General features: G+C 38.2%; 2 protein-coding genes across 2 annotated transcripts in view; both read left to right on the top strand.

Annotated features, from left to right (window-relative positions):
* The first annotated feature begins 1,221 nt into the window (after positions 1 to 1,221).
* Positions 1,222 to 8,157, top strand: LOC101741016 (uncharacterized). Its single transcript, XM_004928246.5, has 5 exons — positions 1,222 to 1,414; positions 1,635 to 1,906; positions 2,947 to 3,057; positions 6,879 to 7,039; positions 7,622 to 8,157. Coding segments are annotated over exons 1-5 (642 nt in total). The 5' UTR covers positions 1,222 to 1,413; the 3' UTR covers positions 7,719 to 8,157.
* A 1,601-nt stretch (positions 8,158 to 9,758) lies between these two features.
* Positions 9,759 to 26,655, top strand: part of LOC101736009 (uncharacterized) — a 30,680-nt gene continuing 13,783 nt past the window's right edge. Inside the window, exons 1-4 of the mRNA XM_012692006.4 lie at positions 9,759 to 9,939; positions 22,522 to 22,558; positions 23,191 to 23,343; positions 23,574 to 23,621. Of these exons, the coding sequence (XP_012547460.1) occupies positions 9,923 to 9,939; positions 22,522 to 22,558; positions 23,191 to 23,343; positions 23,574 to 23,621 (255 nt within the window). The 5' untranslated portion in view covers positions 9,759 to 9,922. The remainder of the gene's footprint in view (positions 9,940 to 22,521; positions 22,559 to 23,190; positions 23,344 to 23,573; positions 23,622 to 26,655) is intronic.

Here is a 26,655-nt window from a genome sequence, read left to right as displayed (position 1 = left end):
AATACCAACTGCCTAATATGTGTAATCTATGCATCGTACTTTTTACGGTCGACAAGAGCAAATCCACATTTACATATTATTATTATTATTTTATTTTTTTTTATGATTGAAGGATTACTGGTGGCCCGAAGGCCTTTCCAGTTTCACCAGGACAGTTGGGCGAGCAAAGGCTCAGCCAGGAGGGGTGGGATTTGCTAACAACTGCCCGAGCGCCTCCGAAGGAGACCTAACAGCTCAGGAGCATTAGCTTCGCGAACGAATCTACTAACGGGTCGGAATCGCGACCGACTGAGAAGATCCGGCGAGAAACTCAGCGGGCTGATGCATGGATTAGGTTGCACGACGACCTCTTTGTCGAGTTCGACGAGTACGGTTACCGGGTACATATTATTAAATTAATGTGCTTGTGTGATAAATTATGTTGCATTCAGAAAAACTTCGTTTAAAATAAAATATACCGTTGCGCCAGAACAAAGCCTTTTAACTTTTTTCTTATGAAATAAAATAAATATAAGTGAAGTTAACAAATATGAACCTACGTTATAGCGCCGACACGGTTTATTTCTTTGCGTAGTCTCAAATCTAATATTTTAGAATTTACTCGGAAGTTGGTTAGAATGTCACAAGTTAACCGTTTATCGGCACTTAAAATACTATTAAATCCATCATAATGCGATAACAATAAAGCCGAAAGTAATTACTGGTATTGAAGCGCGCCGTTTTGGACAACAAGTAGGCATTTTCTTTGTCCTAAATACTTTGTCATTTGGCTATGAATGTGTCTTAATCTAGAGCGGGTCGGATAATTCGTAAACCGCAAATAGATATGATAGAAATAACAGTAAGAAGGAATACAATACAATAATGCTATATTATCTGAGTTTGAAGTCACGAACTATTTACGGGAATAAATATTGCCTACCGAATCTAAGATTCTTCGTGGATGTGATAAATATTTTATTGTTTCAGTTTTGGCTAGCAGCTAGTACTGGCTTATTATTTCATCTTCATTTTTATCCTATATAATTTCCTTTTATTCAGCAAAATATTTGAATGTCGACGATTTACAACTTAATCGTCCGTGACGACGAGAACTGTAAAGTACTCGACACTTTGAAAATTATATAGGTAATGACAATTAAAACATGAGATTAAAACATAAAAGTAGTTTTAATTACATGATATACTTTTATTCTATTTGGCGGGAATTGTCATTGTGAAAATGTCATTTTTATTATTCCTCAGTGAACCTATATTTTATTACATGTATTATTAGATAATAATATAATTTATCAGTAAATTATATCTGCTAAATTATTGTGAAAAGTGGTTAATTAGAGTTTCGATATAACCTAGCCAGTTTTAATTTTAAATTGTACGAGTGAAGTTACGGACGTTAAATTTTAATTTGGAAGTAAGTATTAACAGCTGCATACCACGATTCAAGAACTAGAAATTACTTCATAAATAAGGCCGTATCACATACCTACAAATAAGTTAAAATATCGACCGAAGTTCTTATTTTTCAGACGATTTAATAATTTGAACATCCAGATATATTAATATTGTAAAGCAACTTCAAATCTGATTATAATGTCTAAAGTATGTATTCTTAAAACGTTTTTTTTTACAAGTGGTTGATAAAACTGATTCGAACACTTCGCTTGGTGAGGGAACTTCGCATCTCTATACCGAATATAAGAAATATCAAACTATGCATGCTCAGCTGACAAAAGATCTTGCCGGAAAAATTAACGAATCTGCCAAAGATTCTGAAAAGGCTGAAGGTCTCTGTGATTGGAGAAGACAGTGCGGATGTTTGAGGACAAGTGAAAAGTTGAAGTTAATATTAAATTCGTTTCCTGCACCGCCTCCTCCTACGCCTGTTGTAACCCAAAATACTGGGGTAAATGTTATTATTTGTGATTCTACTTATGAATTGATCCATTATTTGTGATTTCCGTACATTTCTGTTTTAATTTAGTACCCCAACACCTGAAGTTTGACTATTATCACAATTACAAGCGATCATTATTGTCATAGTTTTGGTAAGTCAATGAAGGAGTCGTCCCCGTTGCGATGTGGTCTTTGCGTAAATGTCTCGTAGATCTTTGGTATATAGTAGTAAAGTATATTAATAACAGCAGGTTTAATTGTGTGGGAAAAAGACTAGACGAAATCAGCTGATACCTTCAGATTTTCTTTTATTACTAATTTCTAAATATAGATGTTTTGAATTAAAATGCGTTTTAGCTGTTTTGGCTCTAACTGGTACTATTCTATCGAAAAAAAACCCAGTTGTAATTTACTTCTTATTATCTTATTTTAACTTGCATTTGAGGCAGTCGGCGGACGAACCGCCTTCAAACGGTTGCGCATCTTTCCTATCAAGCCCTTGTATTATGAGTTGGTACTGAAGCGTTTTAGAAATAACAATCAGTCCAGAAATAATTCAGTTAAAGGTTCAACTCTAATAATTCATGAATTTAAAGTTTCCAACCATACGCATTAAGTATGCAATCATAAATTCATAAAATTCGAAGCAAACAGCGACATTCTGAGCTATTTAACACAGAAAGTCGTAGTAAACATTAACTTCGTCCATGCGAAATTTTAGTCTTGTCCGATCGTAGCTGATTAAGTAGGGATAAAAAAATAATCTGAGTGCACTTTTACATTCCTCATCTGCACTCCATAATGATTTATTTTCGGTTAATTACTATTATAGGTGTACGCTTTAGTTGCTAAAATAAGGCTTTATATAGTATTTTTCTCATAGCTAATTCTCAATAGTTGCGTACTAGATTGATTCGATAATATCATTTATTTGTTCTGTTACCTTCAAGAAATTTGAACTAATCCGTAGGTACATGTTAAATTGAATTATTTGTGGATTTCTTTGAGATTGCAAAAATATCAATAAAACAAAATAAAGTAAATTTTCAGTTCGAAAACACATGTATTTCCGCTTATTGTACGCAAACACATCCGCCCTTGCAACGTACGAGCCCGTTGCCAATAAAACCTGATATGGATATGGATACACCAGAGAAGAAAGTAAGTTATTTCATCTAATAGATGGATAATTTAAAAGTATTATCGTGTATTATTTAGCATATTATTAGAGAACTGTTAGGGCTGTACTCAGAGATATTGTTCCTCAAAATATATATAAATGTAATTCGTTCGATGCTTACAAACTATACCTAAATCGGTTTGTGGTACGTAACATTCAGTTAGTTCGGGCCAAGCTAGTGAATATCCCGAATGTAGATTATTTTTTTTTGGCGAATTGCCCGACTCGTCAACATTAGGCAAGTGGTCGAAACATGAAATTGCTTTGTACTTTATCTACTCCAGGTGAGTTTATAGCTTGTACCCCGGCGCCACATTGATAAGGTTTTGCTTCAAAATGCCTTTGCGAGAGTATTTGTGCTACCGTTCGAATTTAGTACACGCATATTTTTTTTTATTTTAAATGATTTTACCCCAGAATTTGTTCTTAATATTTTTTTCAATATTTTTTTTTATATTTTTATATTGCCCTTGTAGGCAGACGAGCATACGGCCCACCTGATGGTGAGTGGTTACCGTCGTCCATGGACTTCAGCAACGCTAGAGCCAAGCCACTGCCTACCGCTTAGTACTCTCCACACCCCTCTTTTAAAGAAGGACATGTTATAGCGCTCGGGAAACACCTCCAAATTGCGATACTGTTTTTTGCGCTTGTAGACCATAGACCTAGGTTTCATACTTCAGTGTTGTAGACAGACGTTTGTGTCAGACACAACTATCGTTCATGACCTTAACAAAGTCCTGTATCGCTAACTAAAGTATTTTCGGTGTAAGCGCGTATAATTTGTGATTTAAGATGAACTTGCTTACTCCGATTCTGCAACGGTTATATTACATTAAAGGACTATTTTACGACCGAAGTCCTTTCATCCATTTCCTCCTTTAGAATTTTTATGAGGCGTTCCATGATTATCATATTGCCTTGGATGTTGCGATAACAATACATAAACGTGCCGATTCGCCGGCTTCGTCCCGGCGTAGGAGTTAAACGGTGCGGTAATGGCAGCTCGTGAATCTAGATACGATCATAGTTAGGATCGTGACGTTGGACCCGACTGGAGACCGAACTGTTCCCAGACTGGAATTAATGTTATTTTTATGACATAATAATCTCATATTTTCTTCGGAGTCCAGGAGACGACAGACACATTTAGATTGTCTTTGGTCGTTAAATCTCACTTTTAATAAATGCGTTTTATAAGTTTCGACTTTTTAAAGAGGTAACAGTTTTTGTGGCTTTAAAAAAATTAAAATGAATTCCATCGAAATTTAAAGTTTGTGCTAATTATCGTGAAATCTTAATATTAAATTACGTGTCATGTTGTTTGTCCGCGGTGGATGGATGTCCGACATTGGATGCGCTGTGTTAAAAAAACCAACGTTTCACAAAAGCTACAATTTAATGGCATAAACACCACGTGTTGCTGAGGCTAGTATAAGTGAAATTTATTTCGTAGTAAACGCAATACAGTGAAATCAATTGTTCTTACTTTGTAAATTTTTGGTGTTAGCATAGCCGGCCACGTGTTATTTAGAAACAAAAACCTTAGCCACAACAACATGTGGCCGGGTCTGCGAGTACTTTATAAATACTAGTTTTCGATTAGGCCATAATCAGTGACACCTCAAGATTTAGATTTATTTTATAAATGTATTATGTTTTGTCGATGATATTTTTTCTTGTAAGGTGGGAAAATTAATTATTCCAAAATCTTTTAATTGATAAGCACAGTGCTGTCAATATGAATTTAATTAAAAAAATAGAAACTGTGAACAAATAGGAAAAAAAAAACGTAGTGAATGGCTTTGTCTTTGCCTATTTACTCGTATATCTAAATAACTTTTACGCATTTAACATGTACGCTTCTGCAAATAATACTGGAATACTGAAAATAATATTTCAAAATGTCGGATATCGGCAAAGTGACTTGAAAATGTATGCTTAAATTAATTGATCAACTATATCGTGGTAATTAATGCCCACTGAGTTAGTTTCCGGATCTTCTCAGTGGGTCACGTTTCCGATCCGGTGGTAGATTCTGCAAAGCACTGCTCTTGCTAAGGCCAGTTTTAGCAACACCTACGGTTTGAGCCCCGAGACCTCACCTACACGCTAGGGTAACGCTGATATAGCCTCTCAAGGCTATCAGGATAGGTAGGGAAAAAAATGTAATTAATGTTTTTTCTTTATACTTATAGGTACATCCAATAGCTTTGACAAGGGCACTGTTTAAGAAATAATGTTAATTTGATTATTGCTAAATTGACCGTGTATGTTTTTAAGAATTTATGTGGGCTTTTTTGGATGATAATTTTTATACTAAGTCGATTTGATGAGATTGATTTATTGTTTCTAAATCAAGAACATTTAACAATTAAAGTATATAGCCTCGTCTATATTTTTGCCGAAATTGTTTATACATATATGTATATATTAGAAGGTTTTCACCTTGCGGTGTTTTCAATATTTTCCGTGTGTGTTATTCACTTTAATGAATTCGGAAGAAGATTCACTCAATCAAAGGAGGAATTCGTGTAGGAAGGAAACTGTAATTAATTATATTTACTTTATGTTTACTTTGCTAAAATAAATCCTTAACTTACACGAATGTGGTAGTGGCACGTTATGAAGATGTTAATGTTTATATTAACATAATTATTTTATTGAGATTTTTATCTCTCTAGGTTAATATATTGCACTTAAAACGCGGGTAAAGTACTAGCTTTAGATATTCAGTAAAAAAATTATGATAATTTTGTTTTACTGACAAAGTTTTTTCATATTTTGGTTTCTTGATACTCATAATGCCTGCTAAAACAAACTAAGACCAATTTAGCGTATATTTAACTTCTTCTTCTCTTAAATATTTAAAATATTAAATTATCGTATACCCATTGGGTTTTCTGTAGTTACATAATATATCTAGAGAACTGTGATTCAAAAACATTTTTTATTTTATTAACATTTTAGTAATTTTCGGAACGAAGTTCCTTATCGCGCGTTGTTGAAGGGGGCTAGACGGAAAAAATTCTTACGAAAAGTTGTCACGACACTTTTTACTTTTAGAGATATTACTGTCAACTATCAATTTTTATGGGAACAACTTAGACTGTTGAAATTATGGAATGAGTGCAACAGTTACTAACGCATCTAACATCTGTATTATATTATAATATGAATGTCACACAATAATAATAGAGAAGTAATGAAATGTTTAGCAATTATAAAATTTGGTGAGCCACAAAAAAACAGCATTGAAATCATTTGGTCGGCGTACAAAGATTTTGTTTGCAATTAAAAAAATCAGGCAGCAATCCTTGTTGGAACGAACAGCAGAAGATTTTTATTATTTATGTATAGTCTTAGTATAATTAATGGCTATAGTGTCTAATGTATAGTCTACATGCTGACGGTCATTATTATTATTCACATAAATAGCTGTTTCTTTGTATATTATTTATATTTATTTTTGATAAATCATTGTGAATAAAATGAAGTTGATAATGTAGTTTTTTTATTGTTATCAATAAAAAATGTATACCCGAATAATTATTTTCTTTATACCTCGAATATAACTTAAAATTAATATTTTTATAATAAGGAAATTCGTTCCTGTCCGGTGTCCCATGACACCACACATCTTTTTCAACATTAAATCGGCACTTTAGTGGTGTTTCATTGAGTGATGTTTTCAACAGATAGATTCTCATATTAGTGTTAGAGTATAGAGATATAGTTTCTTAGATTAGTGGATGGCTAGTAATAATCTCGTGGCCTTGACTGTCATATTTGTTTTTTTCAGCCGGCGATGCACAGGTCTTGGCAATTAATGACAGAGCTGGTACAAATTTTGCAGTTATCTGTAACGGCGACGGCTCTCGCGTTTTACTATGTTATCTATTGCTATATGCAATTAATATACTATACTTTGAGAAGCGCACTGTATTTCCATAACGCTGATGGGTAAGAATTTTCAATTTATATGACACTACAAAAGCTCCTGTTAAGTCCAGTCTAATCTTACTGGTGGCAGGACCTCTTGTGAGTCCGCACGGGTAGGTACCACCACCTTGCCTATATCCGCCGTGAAGCAGTAATGTTTTTCGGTTTGAAGGGTGGGGCAGCCGTTGTAACTATACTGAGACCGTAGAACTTATATCTCAAGGTGGGTGGCGCATTTACGTTGTAGATATATATGGGCTCCAGTTACCACTTAACACCAGGTGGGCTGTGTGCTCGTCTACCCAAATAAGCAATGAAAAAAAGTTTGGTCAAAATTTTAATTAAAGTTTTACTCTCTTATAATGCCGGGTCTTTTCGAAAGACCATGTTAATTTACAATATTCTTGTGTTTCATTGTTTTATAAATAATCGACAAGTATTTATTTAGGTATGGTTTGAAACATCTATAACAATTTGTCGTTCATATTTGTACGAAGTAGTTAAGATTTTCGGTTTTTACAATACGGCAACCGTAATACTAATGGGAAATAGGCTTCTAATATTATACGCCTTAAGGTGGTTCGAGAGTTTGTATTTTTTCAGAGCCATGAAGGTTACAATAGCAGTTGTGACTTTTACATCACTTCTCGTTGGTTTCAATCTGATTATTCGAATGGAGAGACTGATCGGAATATTGTGATGAAAATTAATACAACACTTCATTCTAACAAGCGGAACTATATGAATTGTGGCATGCTATACAGATATTTGGGCAAGATTCGGGGTCTAATGTTCCGTTACGTGTCGTTGTTCATAATGAAAGCGTTTTTGAATTTATTTCTTCTGAATGCAAATTTTATTGTTAGGTATTCTATTTCAATTATAATTCATTTACTTTTTTGTTATGCTAAATTACACCAGAATGTCGAAAGTTTGATGTTTGTGAAAAAAAAGGAATCCGAAAACATATCGAGTTCACATTAAATTAAGCACTAAATTGTTAAAGTACATTTTTATTATTTTATTGAAATTATTATTTTTGTGGGCCTTGCTAAAATCAAAATGTAATTAAATCAATTTATTAAATTATTATGAAAATCATTTGAGGAAATAAATGAAAGTATTGCATTATATACGAAGTTGCCTTTTCTCTTTATCCCAAATTACTAAGTATTATTGTTAATTAATTAATGAAACTCAAGTGGCTTAAGCTGAATCCAATTAAATCCAATTAGTTCCTAATAAATTGAATTGTCATTTGCGGCGCATTGAAGCAAAACATTAAAATAAAAGGATCGACATTGTTCGTCAGTTACATAACTAGTTATTTCCCTCGGTGGGGGTCTAATTTTTAAAGTTCAAGAACACGACTGATGTAAGAAATTTGTTACGATTAAGACAAAAAAATATGGCAAACGTTTCAGCTCATATCATAATTATCACATTATAAATATATTTAATTATGTTGATAGATTGTAAATATGAACGCTATATAAAACTTGGTACTCAAAGAAATTATGACATTTTATGGTTTACCTTTACCCAACCCGCTGGGTTACGCAGGCTGAGGCGTCTGTTTTACTAGTTTTTTCGAGAAATCGTTTCTCATCATTTTGACATTTAACCAGTGTCTTTCATATTGTCTGACTATATTATATTGTCAATTTTAAGCAATTAACAGAACGAATGACTAACAACTACCTATTGACCACTGGTTTTAGCTTTTATTAGCTTGAACTTTATTTGTAACTATATTTGTAACTTATTCATCATCATCATCATCATCATCAGCCTTTATCTGCCCACTGCTGGACATAGGCCTACTACCCCAATGCCTTCCATAGAATGCGGTCCTCCGCCTACCGCATCCAACGACTTCCCGCCGCGCGCACTGAGTCGTAGGTCCACCTGGTTGGAGGACGCTCCACGCTTCTGGTACCTGGCTTGGCTACGACGTAAAACTTCCTAGTCGCCAACCCGCATGCCCAGCGTGGTGACTTCAGGGCACAAACTTCTCAGTGACAGGACACAGAATGCTACGGCCCCTAGTACCCGTCAGCTACTCTACTATTCCTGGCCACGGTGTAACTTACTATCCGAATGTAATTTTAAGGAACTTGGATCAATGATGGTAGAATGAATTTATGATTTTGGCTTAATATCCTGAGCAGGATCACCAGGATAAGCAAATCATTTTATTATTTAGTTCTGCTTGCTATTGAAGGGTGTTCTTAAAGTGACTTACGACCTGTCTTACAGATGGTTAGCGTAGACTCAAAGTATTTCAAATCTCTTGAAATCTCAGTTGTATTATAAAACGTCTGTCTGACTGTCTAAACCGGCACGCTTGATTGATTCTCGGCACAAATAGGCAGGACTGTGAACCTTAGGGATGCAGACACGCAAACCTGCTCACCGTCATATAAAATTAAACAACATATGTTTTTTCTATTTATTTGACACATATCAACACAATAGGAGCACAATAAAACTGAAAACAAAAATTGAAATTGAAAGCTTTCCGAAAGTTTTAAATTATTCGATTAAGTACTCGTAACATCGACTCTAATGAGATAGGGTACTATCAAGTGTTGTACAAAATTTAAATTACTTTGAATTTGTTAGAAAAAATAAATGCTTTTACCATTACAATTTTCACTTCGACGTTTTGTAAAGGCGTTAGAGTGATCGTTATTAACCTTTCTTCGCATGAAGTGTTCAGTACTGGCCTCCGAACACCACTTCACCGGCGGTTGTTGAGAGGGACGCGCGCGTTCTCCGTCAACCAAAGTTTATCGAACACGCACGAAGCATCGTGTAGTTTTGTATTTACATAAATCTAACATAAATTTATTGTGCAGTGTTGAATTATTATTTCAGTGCAGTAGAAGTGTTTTCAGCAAAATGATGCTTGTATTGAGGTGAGTCTGCTTTGAAAAGCTAATTTTACAGGGAATTTTAAGTTTAAAAAAAAACAAAATCATTAAATGTTTCTGAAGCTAAAACAACATTGTTAAGATTATTATGAAAAATAATTTGGTATAGTTTATACGGGGTTCGTATGAGAATAAAAAAAAAAATATATATAAAAATTCGTTGCCTATTTTCATTACTTAATTTAAAGACTTTATTTTTTAAAGGATTTGCTTTTTTAGAAACTTCATTAAAAAAGTTTCGAAAACTATGAAACATATTTTGTATCGTAACATTTTTTTGTTGTAATATCGAAGAGTAATTAATATATATTTATCCATTATGGGATTATAAATGGGAATTCAAGTTGTTAATAAGTTTACTAACACGAAAACCACAAATCTACCGTTTCATTATAAGAACAGCAATATAACATTGGACGCAAGGATAAGTAGTGGCTCCCACGCTTCTGAGTCACACAAGTTGAAAATCGGCCAGCCAAACACTCGCAATTTAACAATATAATCAATAAAAATAAATAAATTCGCGACGCAACAAGAAAATTATGTTTGTACTAGTTCTGTGACCCCGCTACGGTTGAACGGAATAAAAGGCATGTCTTATCCGCATCTCTGCCTCCAAACTCTGCGGCTGTTGTGGACCTAAATACTCAATTACTGTTTGTTAAATTATTTATTATTAAAGTATTGAACTAACCTTGATTTGCCATTCCGCTAGTATTTTTGAAATTAGACACGCAAATGTTTTTGATAATCATGATTCAGTTTATTTTTAATACGCTTTTATTAACTTCAGACGTATGTATGTTTGTAACGGAATCTTTGAACATGATTTTGAACCCCTTCAAAACGTCGGATTAACTCGAAATTTGATATACTTATTAAGGACCGATGACAAATCAATATTAAAAAAAATTGAAAAAATTGAAATCAACTAAAAAATGAAAAATAAAGAACAGTTTAAAAAACTAACAAAATACGCTTTTATAGAAAATCCAACTAAAAAATAGATAATAAATTTTAATAAATTTTAATTAAAAATAGTGTAAGAAAAAATGGTTTTAATGTTAAAAAGGCGTATTTTGTTATTATAGTTTTTTTAAACAATTTAAAAAAAAAACGATTTAAGCCGTCGTGACTTAAACGATACGACGCACAGTGTATCAAGCGATGCGATGTTACTACATTACCAATATTCCTTAGGGAATACGTATCTTTACCGAGGCAGAGCTCCGGGTGGCCGTTGTCAAGATGAATGCGAAAGACACGGCCCCCGGCCCGGACGGAGTCCACGGCCGGGTATTGGCCTTGGCCCTCGGTGCCCTGGGGGACCGGCTCCTTGAGCTATATAATGGCTGCTTGGAGTCGGGACGGTTTCCGTCGCTCTGGCGGACGGGTAGACTTGTGTTGTTGAGGAAGGAGGGGCGCCCGGTGGATACAGCCGCCGGGTATCGTCCTATCGTACTGCTGGACGAGGCGGGAAAGTTGCTGGAACGTATTCTGGCTGCCCGCATCGTTCGGCACCTGGTCGGGGTGGGGCCTGACCTGTCGGCGGAGCAGTACGGCTTCCGGGAGGGCCGTTCGACCGTGGATGCAATTCTTCGCGTGCGGTCCCTCTCGGACGAGGCCGTTTCTCGGGGTGGGGTGGCGCTGGCGGTGTCTCTTGACATCGCCAACGTATTTAACACTCTGCCCTGGACCGTGATAGGGGGGGCACTGGAGAGGCATGGAGTGCCCCTCTACCTCCGCCGGCTGGTTGGGTCCTATTTGGGGGCCAGGTCGGTCGTATGTACCGGGTACGGTGGGACCCTTCATCGTTTTCCGGTCGTGCGTGGTGTTCCGCAGGGGTCGGTTCTCGGCCCCCTCTTGTGGAATATCGGGTACGACTGGGTGCTGAGGGGCGCCCTCCTCCCGGGCCTCCGCGTTATTTGTTACGCGGACGACACGTTGGTCGTGGCCCGGGGGGATGATTATAGGGAGTCTGCCCGTCTCGCCACAGCGGGAGTGGCCCTCGTCGTCGGAAGGATAAGGAGGCTGGGTCTCGACGTGGCGCTCAGTAAATCCGAGGCTCTGTGGTTTCACGGGCCGCGGAGGGCGCCACCCGTTGACACCCACATCGTGGTTGGAGGCGTCCGGATAGGGGTCGGGGTGCAGTTGAAGTACCTCGGCCTCGTGTTGGACAGCCGGTGGGCTTTTCGTGCTCACTTTGCGGAGCTGGTCCCCCGATTGATGGGGACGGCCGGTTCTTTGAGCCGGCTGCTCCCGAATATTGGGGGACCGGATCAGGTTGTGCGCCGCCTCTACGCGGGGGTGGTGCGATCGATGGCCCTGTACGGTGCACCTGTGTGGGCTGAGCCGCGCAACCGGGCCACTATGGCTCGGTTCCTGCGCCGGCCGCAGCGCACCGTTGCCATCAGGGTCCGCGGATATCGCACCGTCTCCTTCGAGGCGGCGTGTGTTTTGGCGGGGACGCCGCCATGGGAGCTGGAGGCGGAGTCGCTCGCTGCCGACTATCGGTGGCGCAGCGAGCTTCGTGCTCGGGGCGTGGCGCGTGTCCCCGAAAGTGAGCTGCGGGCGCGGAAGGCCCATTCTCGGCGGTCCGTGCTCGAGTCGTGGTCGAGGCGATTGGCCAACCCCACGTGGGGGCTACGGACCGTCGAGGCGGTTTACCCGGTCTTTGATGACTGGGTGAATCGTGGCGAGGGACGTCTCACCTTTCGTCTGGTGCAGGTGCTGACCGGGCACGGATGCTTCGGGAAGTACCTGCGCCGGATAGGGGCTGAGCCGACGACGAGGTGTTACCATTGTGGACACGACCTGGACACGGCGGAGCATACGCTCGCTGTCTGCCCCGCTTGGGAGGTGCAGCGCCGTGTCCTGGTCGCAAAGATAGGACCTGACTTGTCGCTGCCTGGCGTCGTGGCGTCGATGCTTGGCAGCGATGAGTCATGGAAGGCTATGCTCGACTTCTGCGAGTGCACCATCTCGCAGAAGGAGGCGGCGGGGCGAGTGAGGGAAAGCTCTCCTCACTACGCAGAAACCCGCCGCCGCCGAGCAGGGGGTCGGGACCGGGGTCGTATCCGTGACCTGGCCCCCTAAGAGCTAGGGGTCTCACCCGTTTTGTGCGGGGAGAGACCCAGACGGGGGGTGGCGTGCTTGCACGCTCACCCGCAATAGGAAGCCGGGATGGCAGACCGCGTTCCCCCGACCACTCTGGGGGAAGGTGTAACGCGGCGCCATCAAAGCGGGCTCTCGGCCCGCTGAACGAGGGAACCGGTGGTCGTGTCGCTGGCGGCCACCGGTCCGACGTCCGTGGGACGGTGGGATGGATGTAATGTGCTCTGCGTCAACCCTGTCCCGCCGTTTCAATAGCCCCGACTGGGCTCCGGCCCGGTCCGAGGTAGGGCGTCGGTTGTGAGCGGCAGGAGTTTTTAGTGAGGTTCAACTCCCACATACCCCACCTGCCGCGCGGGTGGGGATCCGGCGATTTTCTCCTGTGGAAAAAAAAAAGGGAATACGTATCTGACACGTATTAATTAATGAACATCTTCCACAACCAAGGAATGACATATAATAAAAATAAAATTCACGAAGTTATCAATTTCGGTACCTCTCTTTTAATATGGCGTGTTCGTGAGTCTGCTCGGGTGGAATCATTATTATATCTATTTCTATTGCCAAGTAAATAGTCCTCTAATCCGGTTCGAAAGATGGGAACTCCTGTTTTATAATAAAGTTTGGGAGTTTGATCTGATGTCTAGTAGTACGGGTGGTGGCTCAGTTTTGTATTCTACCGACATCGAGAATCATTAATAACAGAAGGGATCATGAGTTTATTTTATTATACCGATAACTAAAAAGTTCTGAAAAAGATTACATTTTGAACTGTTTGGTGTTTTATTCAATCCGGCTTGCCTTCTACGCGAGGGAGCGGCCGTGCTGAAAAGGTTCTAGAGTAAAGAGCCATTTAATAAGCAATATGAAGTATATATCGATGATTATAAAAGCGTTACTGTCATCCTGAAAATGCTGACCATTCTTATAATTATAGTATTTCTTAAACTCTTAGTAAACTTAAACTTAATTTCTTAAATTAGTATCTCTTAAATTCGGTATCTCTAAGTAGTATCTCTTAATTTAGCGGTAGGCAGCGGCTTGGCTCTGCCCCTGGCATTGTTGACGTCCACGAGCGACGGTAACCACTCACCATTAGGTGAGCTGTATGATCGTATCCCCTACAAGGGCAATAAAAAAAAGACACAGGAAATTAGTGTGCCAATACAAACCGTTTTTGAGTTTTTTTATAAAATATGTGATAAAGACAAAAATAATTTTATCCCGATTGGACCTATTCGCAAAAGTCTCTGATAGTTCAAGTACCTTAGTTTTCCTTAACTTCACATTGGCTATATCCTGTGGTGTAATAGTGAGACGAGGGCCAGCGATTCTCGGAGGCGCTGATCCACACCTCGGCAAAGTGTGTGACCTCACTGGCAATTTCGAAACTGGTTGAGGTGGTGGTACCATCAGGTGGGCGGTATGCTCGTCTGCCTGTTCGAGCAATAAAAAAAAAATCGATGTGAGCTGCTTAATGGGAGTTCTGGATTAAAATAAAACGTTTCATACCATTGTATGATTGTCGCATTAACTCGAGATGCGAGGTGCAAACAGCCCGCGATGTCACACGAGCCGTGGCGTGACTGGTAACGGTTCGTTCCGGCATCCGAACGCGCTTGCTTTAATTTCACCCTTAGCGGCGATCGGCCGTGTGATGTGACATACCCGGAGAATATGTTCGTCCGGGATTATTGTTATTATCGGATGTTAAGCGTGAAGTCCGTTACCAGTTTTGCAAAAGAGATTAGCATCTGGTTACTGTAATAACTGGGTATAATAATATGTATAATAATGGTTACTTCTTGTAAAGGTAATAAGTTGGGTATCGGTAAACTTATATCTGCATCGTCATCATGCATGCTATATATTTCGTAGAAATCAAGCATGAGTTATGAGTATGTATGATATGAAAGTCACATGGGGTGGTATATTTGTTTTGTAACAAAAATAGCATGTATTTAAACCGTCATGATAATTAGATCTTAGAGGACAAACATTCAAGGAATTCAAATCAATAACGGAGTCAATTGCTGAGATTAACATTGTTCTAATCAACTGTATTGTTATAGATTTGATGTGATTGTAGAGACCGCACCTTTCCATTTTTGTCTAGATTTAGATAGGCGCCCATAATTAACGGGTAAAACGTAATTATCTTTAGATTTAACCGTATTTTATATTTAAATTTCGCGTCTTAACATTGGCACTAGTACCTATTTACTTTAAGGTGATTGTGGACAATGACTACCGCTCAATCTGAGACACATTTTATTCAGAACATTTTCAATATTCTTAATTATCTTTGCTTGATTCTGCGTCCCGCATCCCGATGAGGATTTGATATTAAGTGGTAACTGAAGCACGTGGATGTCTATATCCCAGTTTGTATAGTCATTATGCCAATTCGATTTGATTACATGATATTATTTCTTTATTGTAATCCGTGAATATGTGTGAAATACGTATTTAATTATAAAAAAATGTATCTACATATTGAATTTTGGATATAGGCATGGTCGCATCGTTCAATACGAGTATCTTACTTTGAAAATCCTAAATCAGTTGTTAAATGTTAAATTAAGGGCCAAATTTTATTTTTAATGTCATGACCATAAAAATTAGAAACTCATTTCTATCTATTCCTTATTAAAGACACGTAATTATAAAATCTACATTCAAGTAGTCAACGAATCAAAATGAATTTAAGACACTCGCTTACGTTTGTAGAGGAAGTATTAATTAGTGTATAGTTCTTGAGTTAGGAAATCGTTGGAGGTCGCATCCGTAGTTCCGAATGTTAGTACCTTTTAAATATAATATGTATAACTTATATAAAAGTCTATCATGAAAATTGTTTGTTTGAACTTTTATCACTTAACGTCAATTCGATTTTTTTTGGGACCTAATTTGTAAGTTTTGGAGGATATTACCTAAAGATTAACTGGGATTTTTTCTCATTCTTATGATACTAAAAATATCTTAGTTGACTTCACCTGTCCAACTTGCTATGGAGCAGTAAGTAGGTGATCCAAGTCATAGTCACTGCGAAGAAGGACCCTTTTGTCATGGCGCCGGAATTTCAAGGAGTATCCCTGCAGCTTTCCGCGAGTATCGGGATTCTGGGGGTCGATATTTCGAGCGATGTCCAGTTTCGGAGTCATTTGGAAGGTAAAGCCAAATTGGCCTCTAAAATGTTGGGAGTTCTCAACAGAGCGAAGCGGTATTTCACGCCTGGACAGAGACTTGCGCATTATAAAGCGCAGGTCCGACCTCGCGTGGAGTACTGCTCTCACCTCTGGGCCGGGGCTCCCAAATACCAGCTACTTCCATTTGACTCCATACAGAAACGGGCTGTTCGGATGGTCGATAGTCCTGCTCTCGCGGATCGCTTGGAACCTCTGGGTCTACGGAGGGACTTCGGTTCTCTCTGTGTTTTATACCGCATGGTCCATGGGGAATGCTCTGAGGAATTATTCGAGATGATTCCCTCATCTCCTTTTTATCATCGCACCTCCCGCCATCGGAGCAGAGTTCATCCATATTATCTGGAACCGCTGCGTTCATCGACAGTGCGTTTCCAAAGATCTTTTTTGCCACGTACCATCCGGCTTTGGAATGAACTCCCCTCCACGGTGTTTTCCGAGCGCTGTGACATGTCCTTCTTCAAACGAGGCTTGCGGAGAGTTCTTTATGGTAGGCAGCGGCTTGGCTCTGCCCCTGGCATTGCTGACGTCCATGAGCGACGGTGACCACTTACCATCAGGTGGGCCGTATGCTCGTCTGCCTACAAAGGCAATAAAAAAAAAAAAAAAAAAAAAGTTAATATTATTAGGAGGGATAGTTAAGAAATCTGTGGCTTTTATTATTACGATGGTGGGCAATTAGTAGCTATTGTTTTTAGCTCTGACACGGTCGGTATAATTGACGTTAGGATTCCTTGCGAAGGAGGAATTTTAGTACTCTATATATGTATAGGCATCGTCCCACTGGGCCAATAAGTATGACAATGGTTCGGTGACTTCCTCAAAGGATTGATGATCTAGATTGCATTTGAAATTTCGACCTCGTCCAAAGGCGAGCAATTATGCTTTAATGAATATTAATTAAATTAAATAATAATTTCATGAACAATTTTAGGGAAGTTCAGAACGGAAGCGACGTCTAAAACCTTGTCAGTTATTATGCAATGTTTACAGAGATTACGTTACGTAATTCAATTAATTTAAAACAATGACCGTAACTGAATTCGTTAGCTAATCGTATTTTCTTGTTTGCGACCGTGAATGTGTTTCTGTTGTATTTGATTAAGGCTATATATATATTATTTGTTGGCGGAAATAATATTGCCGAAAAGCAGCTGAGAAATTATGATTGAGAATTGCCAAAAATAGGTTTTATGGTTATAGAAAACGCATTTTAGATTTATAGGGCACAAAGAAACGTATTTATAAATAAAAGGGTTTGTTTTATGGAAAATTAGATGGCAGTAAGAACAACACTGTAATGAAGATAACGAAAATTGTAAAAATCGTTCAAAACGTCAAAAATAATAAATCTGAGATTAAAATGTGAAAGTAGTGATAGTTATGCCTGCGACTCGCAGAAACCGCGAAAAATACTTTGTTGACGCATATTTATTGCCGATTATTATAGGTTTCGAATTCAAAGGTTTTTTTGAAAAAAAAAAAACAAAAATAAAGTAACATATCGGTAGTAAAAGTTTATCCTATATACAGAGATATAGGTAATGTATACAATAAGCTAATAGTAAGTAATCACTGTCGTTCTTGGACATCGCTAATACCAGGGGCATAGCTATACCTGTACCTATTATAGCCTACTACTACCTGGAGCCACTGCGGTCATCCACAGTGCGTTTCCAGAAGTCTTTTTTGCCACGTACCATCCGGCTATGGAATGAGCTCCCCTCCACGGTGTTTCCCGAGCGCTATAACATGTTCTTCTTCAAACGTGGCTTGTGGAGAGTATTAAGCGTTAGGTAGCGGCTTGGCTCTGCCCCTGGCATTGCTGAAGCCCATGGGCGACGGTAACCACTTACCATCAGGTGGGCCGTATGCTAGTCTGCCTACAAGGGCAATAAAAATGTTGTACAGACAAAATGCAGTCGGCCCTATCCTATCTTCCACAGGTAGTGCTGTCCAATAGCATACAGGTATTAGTAGAGAACATGTTGTACCCATACTTTTGCACCCGGTACTTGTATATCTTTTAAGTTGACATCAGTATAGGGATGTTAAGTTATCGAAAAACATAGCCATCACAGCTTGAATGTCTTTATCTTAATAGAGAAACAACTTTGAAGTTTCAGTTGGGTTGGTATTTCTTACCTTGCTGGTACTTTATGGTAGAGATAGTCGGGATTTCAGTAAGACGGACTATTAGCTAACTGTCTAACTACAAAATAAGCTATCGTGAATTAAATCAACTTTCAGTCGAGGAAAGATTGATAACACACGTGCGTAGATTCTTGCATTGAAAAGACATCAACGCGAGCGATAGGTTTACGCGTCTTCCTCTAAATCTGCCTTTAGTCATTAATAGGCGTAAGGAATAATAAAAATACGTATTTTAAGGAAATAATGTCTAAGATACAAATATTTGATAAGCGTTTTTTGTTATGATCACAATTATAGTATTTTCTTCTTGAATATTATAAAGTTTTTGATTGAACCGAAAGTAAGTTTTGATTGAATTCACAACTATTATAGTTTTCTCATTCACTGGTGGTAGGGCCTCTTGTGAGTCCGCACGGGTAGGTACCACCACTCTACCTATTTCTGCCATGAAGCAGTAATGCGTTTCGGTTTGAAGGGTGGGGCAGCCGTTGTAACTATACTGAGACCTTAGAACTTATATCTCAAGGTGGGTGACGCATTTACGTTGTAGATGTCTATGGGCTCCAGTAACCACTTAACACCAGATGGGCTGTGAACTCATCCACCCATCTAAGCAATAAATAAATAAAAGCCAGCCGTTTTGATTTGTGAGATCGGCGTCAATTTGAATACGAATGGTATAGTAATATAGCTTAGTGTATTTCTCACCTTATTCTACTGCCCATCTTCAAATTACTGTTGAGTGAATGATGGCGAGTGTCTACGCAGGCCGACAATAGCTTGAGATCTGTGTTAGTGAGATATGAAAGCAATTATGAAAACGTTTTTAAGCTTCTATTAGTTCATTCGTTATTACGTGCCAATCGCAGACGTTCGTTTCCGGCACCGCTTGTAAATTTGTGCGTGTTCTCGTGGAACTAACGGTGCTCTGGAGACGTGACATTAACATGTAAAATTACATAATTCATACCGAAAATATCACCATTGTGAAGATATATTATTCGTCTATTATTTAGGGATGGTCTGCAACATGTAAAATTAGAGACCTGTTCCACCTGTTCCTGTTCCAGTGAAAGAACAGTTCCAGTAGCCTGTTCCAAAATAACAGCCTGTTCCAATATAACAGGATCGAGGAGCGTGATTGCTATAAATAGAATGACTAAAGAACCATCCAGTTTAATGCAATTTTCAGAGTCTGTAGACGTTGTAATAAGATCGAACACATAATTGTATTGCACCGTGGTTCTCTCGACTATAGATTGATAATATGTGGATTCATGGATGACAATATCTAATACTATATTCATGTACCTATGCTATTGGCAACTTGAGCTCGTCCAGCCACCTAAGCAAAAAAAAAGACTTTCGCATTGTAGAAACATGTGGACATACGTGGTAGTTGTATTTGTAATTTCTATTAATTCTCGTAATTATTATCTTGAATAGTAATATAGTAAAAGGCGCGCAATATAGTAAGATCTCGCGGACGATCTCCAACACGATGGACCGACCTCATAAAATCTGTTACTCACTCCAACATAAATGTTTGCTCTCACTCTGCGAAACATCGTGCCACATGGCGACGCATCGCGAGAGCATCGGTATCGCAGGATCCGACTGATGCATGACCACGACCACTCTGTCAAGAGTGTACGAATAGGAAGAAAAGGCGAGTTTTGAGCCTGTCTGGGTTCGTCTAAAAAATTCTCACTTAAAATGTTGTATAAATCATTTCGATGAAGAGTAATTTCTATCTCATATCTAAATTTCGCTTGCATTCACAATGTGACTACCAAAAAGTAAGGCATTGTAAAGTAATAGTAAATTAAAGTATTAAGAAGTATTATAAAATACATTTTTAATTTAACAAATGTGACGTCGAATAAATGCACTTCCATTTGGTCAGCAGATGCACGCCGGCGCAAATTGTAAGCCGATTGCGTTTCTCGAGATAACGGAGCCGATGTTTCGATCACGATTGATATCGATTATAACTTAGTTAACGACAGATCCGGCGTGATCTGGTACTGATTGATAGCGAATCACGAAATGATCAGGGAATGTTTGGCGTAACTAAGGCTACAAAATCTTATGTCACTAACATGCTTCTATAAGACTAAAATGTGTATGTGTAATGGAATCTTGCAATAATTTTTATTAAATTCAAGACTTTCGATTAACTTGAGAATGCACAAGTATCTTAAAGTAGTGTCAGAACGCTACTTGGGTATAGCGGCGCGACACGATTACCCTATTATCGTGGCTGTCGCTAGTTACATATCCGACCTAGGCGACTGGGCAACGGAACACCGCCGTCGCTCGAAGCATGACTTTCCCCGGATCTATTCTCGGTACTTTTAAGCTCTTCAAGTGCTGATCACCATCCTTGTCAAATTTGTCGATTACGACGAAGAGCTATACGAGCGAACTAGCCCATAAACACAGCACACTGAGTTTCTCGCCGGATCTTCTCAGTGGCTAGATTCTGCGAAGCACTGCTCTTGATAGGCTTAGTGTTAGTAAATTCTCTCAGATTGAGGCTCAGTGGGCTGTTTCTGTGGATTAGTTCGCTCGGCGAACACTCGAGGACGGTGACCGGTGCTTGAGAGGCCTAAAAGCACCGAGAGTGAATCCGGGTGATCCGACAATATATGTTTGGGTGTCGGCGACTTAGCGTTGCCCCGTAGAGGTCGGATAAGAAATAGCCTCAAGCTACCAGCGTATAGGTAGGGAAGAAAAGAAAAATAATTTACACAAATATCAAGTACCAATGAAAATATATTAATTTTATTACTGCAACCTAATAGCCGGACCAGAATCATATTATATAATTTTATTTAAATTTGTTTCGTTTTTTTTTTCTTAAATATTTCACTCACGTCAAACGGCTCTCGTAGCTCGTAGACACTGATAAGTCGAATATACATATTATATTACGTCCAGTTCTCATTTGAACAACGACTATTTCGTCATTCCGAGCCGAATGCATAAATATATAATATAAAAATATATGTATAAATATACATATGCTAAATATATGCTGGGTGGTGAATTTTAATTGTGGGTGCTTGAAAAATGACTTATTAATTAGATACGTTTCAGAAAAAGTCTTGAACGTTTTTAGTATAAGTTAATACTTGTAAAGTCTATATATAGGTTGTTTATCTATTTTAGCTTCAAAACTTTACACTTTCTACTTAGTTTGCAGTCTGTTTACTTCTATTTATGATTATTACAAAATATCGAGGTTGAGAAATATATTTTGTTGCTCGTAAATTCATTGGTTCATTGGATGAAGGTTTACAGGGGATACGGTCTGTCGCCGGCCTCACAAAGGTCACTGACAGCCGAACTATATTACCCGAAGAGAGCAGATGTACAAACCGCAACGGAATCGTAATAATATAAATTTGTTACCCTTTTCTTTCGTATATCGCTCGATCCAATAGATTAGTATCGATCGCTATGTTAAACAGATAACGACTTTATTACTTATATTTATAGTTTCATCTATGACTTGTTCAATAACAATTAATAGAATTCCAAAATTTAATTAATTGAGAACTTTATTGGCATAGCTTATAACATTAAGCTTCGTAACTTTACTTCGAGTACATGTTTCGACAAATAATGCTTTCTTAAAACGATCATATCCGAATCATTTGGACCGTACTTAAAACTGGAATTTTATTAATAAAACGTACGTTTATCCGTAGATAATCTATAACGCAACAATAGTTATAGTTTGTGTGCGGTGAGCAGTAATTGATATTGTTATTGCATGCTCCGGATTGATGCCGCGTGGCCTGTTATTAGCGGGCCGTGTCTTTTGACCCGACATTACTAAGGAGCCGTACCAGAACAATAGCATTGCATTATGCGGCTCGATTTTAGACACGTTTAGTTTCAATTTGTTTGCTGATATTATTTTAAAACAATCATTAGAATGTATCACGATTCGATTTGGTTACGCACAGAGCATGTTATTGAAGAAATTTCTTCATTTAATCGAGTTTTATGGTCTCGCGTATGAAATTATCTGGCTTATGTTATATTATTTTTTTACAATTTCTGAAATAAGTTTTCTTTGTTACAGGGTATTCATCGTTTGCTGTCTTCTTACATTGTTCGAGGTATGTTTTCATTTTATTTCAACAGTCTTTATTAAATTTGACCGTTATAAAACAAGAGGCTTAATAAAAAAAAATGGTGTTAAATTAAAAGCTGATGATTAGACTCCAGATATAAAAAAAAAGTTCAGTTGCTTACATTTTCAGGAGATTTTGTCTAGTTAAGGGTATACATAGTTAAATTCGAACGCTACGGAGATAAGACTATGACATCTATTGAGAATTCATAAGCCTCTCAGTAACTGATTGCGTGTCACATAAACAATACTAACTTCAATTATCAAACAACAGAGTAGACCTCGGGATGAAATGTTTAATCACATGTTTAATTTTATTTAATCATGGATAGGCGAGTATGCCGCCTGATTTCTGGTTAGAGATCGGACAGCGTGTTGATTTTTTTTAGTTTTAAAATTGACAATGTGTGTGACAAATTACTAGCATTATATGGAATTGTTTTCGTCTTTATCAATTATCACTTCAGGTCATTGGAGAAGAAGTTCTATACATTATGATAACTGAATATTGAACAAAAAAATCATGTTTTGTTTTTGTTTTATACATATGTGTGTTCCAGTAACCACAACACAGAAGATTAGGCTTGGCTCGCTAATTTATTGTTACTGTCTTTACAGCAAGTTAACTCAGTGCCTCAGCTGGACACGTCCTCGGCGGAGTCGGATTCATCACAAGACCTCACTGACTCGGCTTTGGGTTCAGCATCATCTGAATTACACGAGGGCTCCGGAGAAGATGCGCCTGACCCAGTACCTACCTCTGTGGCAAAGGTAGCAAAAGCGTTTCCACGTAGCTATAAATGTATAATTATACTGTCTGTTGGCAGAGTCAAATTTTTATTGAGATTTTCGATCCCCAGAAATATCATTATGTTAACAGTCCTGCGTATCAAGCTACACTTAACAAGCTTATATTATTTAACAATCACAAGCCAGCCGTCATTTCCGAACTGATATTTCAAATCGGAATAGTATATATTGAAATATCATTTTTGTTTCAGAATGAAACAAGAGAAGCTCTGAAAACGGATGGAAGTGAACAAGACCCGGTGAGTTACAATGAAATATTACTCATCTGTTCTCTTTGTTTTAATTTAACCATTCCAATTAGTCGATTAGTACCTGAAATCGAATTAGTAATTGACAAGTTATTATGTCGAAGAAACTTCTGGACTAATCGTAGAAGATAACTATGCCTACGAATGTTATAAGATTACTTGATCATGGCGTATCCGGTGTTGATTGATTCCAGGCTCGTTTTTTATTTCACTAGATTAACGATCTACTTGGTATTTCAGTTGTCGTAGCATTGCGGCTTCATACGCGAGTTGAATACATACCTTAATCCTGTCCATTTCTATTGCAAAGCAATCACGCGTAGCTATTCAAATAGAAGGGTAGATTTTTTCAATAAAATTAAGGTATCGCCCCAAAGTCAATGTGTATCTTTGGACTTAGTTAATCGCTTACAACTAAGTCGGTTATCTTAAAGGAGAATACTTTTCGCAAAAGCCCCAATACAGTTTAAGTTTGGTAGTTTTTATTTAGACAAATTGTTAAGACAGATTATAATCAGCGGCTAGCAAAAAAATTGCTTAGAAAAAAAACAAAAAAAAAATGTTCTGTGACATCGAAATCTATTTACTAAGTGGCCATAAAAAGAATGTGTTTCTATCCATGACATTATGAGGTACTGCATATACTAGACAACGCTTTCCTCGTTATGAAGCCAGATAAGTGCATTAATGTTGTCGACTCTCACTTTTATCGAGACAGTATTAAGTAGGTGTACAACTGTAGAATAATTTAACAGAAAAAGAATAATTCTAAATCATGCTAGGGTTTATTAGAATTGCTAAGTTCATAAACAAAGTAAACAAATGCTAATGCTAATTCGTTGAAAACATTTGCGTTTCCGATTCGATGGTAGATTTTACGAAGCACTGCTCTGGCTAGGGCTAGTGTTAGCAACATCATCAGGTTAGGGCTCCGTGAACTTCGATGAAGCTAGCATAACCCCTCGATGTTACCAGCATTGGTAGGAAGAAAAAAACGGATAACACAAAATCAGACCGAAATAGTATACAAATTTCAAATTATTAGTGGTTAGAGCATATTGTGAGCACACACTTGTAGGTACCGCTATTCTGCCTATAACATCCTCGAGTCATTAATTGCGGGTGGGTCGAAAAGTGAGACAGTTATAAAATACAATTGAGACTCCGGACTTTTGTATCAAAGTGAGTGGTGGCATATTTGCTGTGATGCCTAGGACTCCGGTATTCACTTAACTCAAGTGGGTCTTGGGATTACCAATATAGTACTTTAAAAAACGTTGACTAGGAGTAGCAGTCATTATTCGAGTATTTATCTTAATGTACAAATAGCTTTAAAGACAAAAGACAAAGCATCTTTTATCATTCTTGTTCCATTCCGTGTTCAAATTTGCTTGTTCATCTCGAAGTAGCACTATTAAAATTGGCGAAGCAGTCAATTTAAAGAATTGCACGCGATAATCTCCGTCATTATATTTAGTCTCGGGGTGAAAGGTTTCCAACAAAAGATGCCAATCCACATTATTTAGCACAACTGCATTGGAAGTTTTGAATGAAATCGATGAGATGATTGGTTACAGTTTTTTTTTTGTGGCTGGCAGTAGTTCTGTTTTCGTGTTGGTTTTACGGTCAATTGGTAGCTTTAATGCAGAGCAGCTTACTTTGCTAATGTGACATTACTGAATCGATTTTTGGGCAGTGAAAGTTCGAAATGATATGATGAGGATAATTGACTTTTGGGTGTTCAACAATATCGAATATGAGCATTGTTCATATTCTGTTTGTTAACGGACGAGCACACACACCATCAAGGCAAGGTGCCACCTTATTGCCACACCCGTCTCGCTGCCCTGCTACTGAATGGAGGAGGTCAAGATTGCCCTACATTTTGCAACATTTGTACTTTGCTTCAATGTTACTTTGATACTCTCTCGTTCGTTGATGATACTCCTATTGTTAGTTTTCGTAACTTTTATAACACAAATGTCGGTTCTATGAAAGTGAATTTGGTGCTCGGCATGAAATATTTTAAATAATCTTTAAATGATGTATACTAAAAGACGGCTCCGGTAGGTTTTTTTTATGGAGATTATTCACCTAGTGAATATGTCACTCCATTGTGCAACAAAAGATGTAACAAAAAATGATATAGAAAAATAAAGGAAACTGTTATCGTCTCTGAAGGCCCACCAACACTATTTTATAAAGTGACTTAGCCATTTCGGATTCCGGAAAGTCTAATACGCAATTTACACCTCCAACTTGTCGAAAATCTGTATATTTTGCAAAGAATTGTTGTCTCAAATAATCATTCCGCGCACACTCCATCATAATGTGAAAAGCATCTTCCACTACATCACAAACTGAACATTTGGGATCAGGGGGCTCCGGTAGGTTAACATATTAATTAAACGATGCATTGTTTAAGTGGTTTTAATTCTAATCTTCCAACCTACACAGAAAAAATGTGTATTAATGACAAACATTTAAATTTTCATATGTAAAACCCCTTACCTAATTTCATTACATTAAAAATATGTTCGCATTGAAGAGTTACAATAGTTCGTGAGAATTGCCCAGCAGAATGTCAAGTTCACTGTCAACGTATATCAACAATGCTGTGATGTGTGGATTGATTTAATCTCTGACCTGTCTCATCGTCGGCGTGTGATGAAATAGCTGTTGTTTAGCTCACTTGTACGTGCACCATGAATAGCGGTCTCAGGCAATTGTGTGACCTAAATGTTTGCACAAACCCTTACTTTTCTTAATAAATTACTGTATTTTTGTAAAGACGATAATGTCACCTACTGGAAAGAGGTTTACTGTATTTCTTAAAAAAAAAAAAAATTTATTGCTTAGATGAGTGGACGAGCTCACAGCCCACCTGGTGTTAAGTGGTTACTGGAGCCCATAGACATTCACAACGTAAATGCGCCACCCACCTTGAGATACAAGTTCTAAGGTCTCAAGTATAGTTACAACGGCTGCCCCGCCCTTCAAACCGAAACGCATTACTGCTTCACGG

The sequence above is a fragment of the Bombyx mori genome, chromosome 18 (assembly GCF_030269925.1).
Source record: "Bombyx mori chromosome 18, ASM3026992v2".
Lineage (NCBI taxonomy): Eukaryota > Metazoa > Arthropoda > Insecta > Lepidoptera > Bombycidae > Bombyx > Bombyx mori.
The sequence above is the reverse complement of the archived record's forward strand: the minus strand, read 5'-3'. Positions and strand labels throughout refer to the sequence as shown.

Coding starts and splice junctions, on each gene's coding strand:
- LOC101741016 (XM_004928246.5), top strand. Junction 1,907..2,946: donor TTGTAACCCAAAATACTGGG/GTAAATGTTATT, acceptor GTAAATTTTCAG/TTCGAAAACACATGTATTTC. Junction 3,058..6,878: donor TGGATACACCAGAGAAGAAA/GTAAGTTATTTC, acceptor TGTTTTTTTCAG/CCGGCGATGCACAGGTCTTG.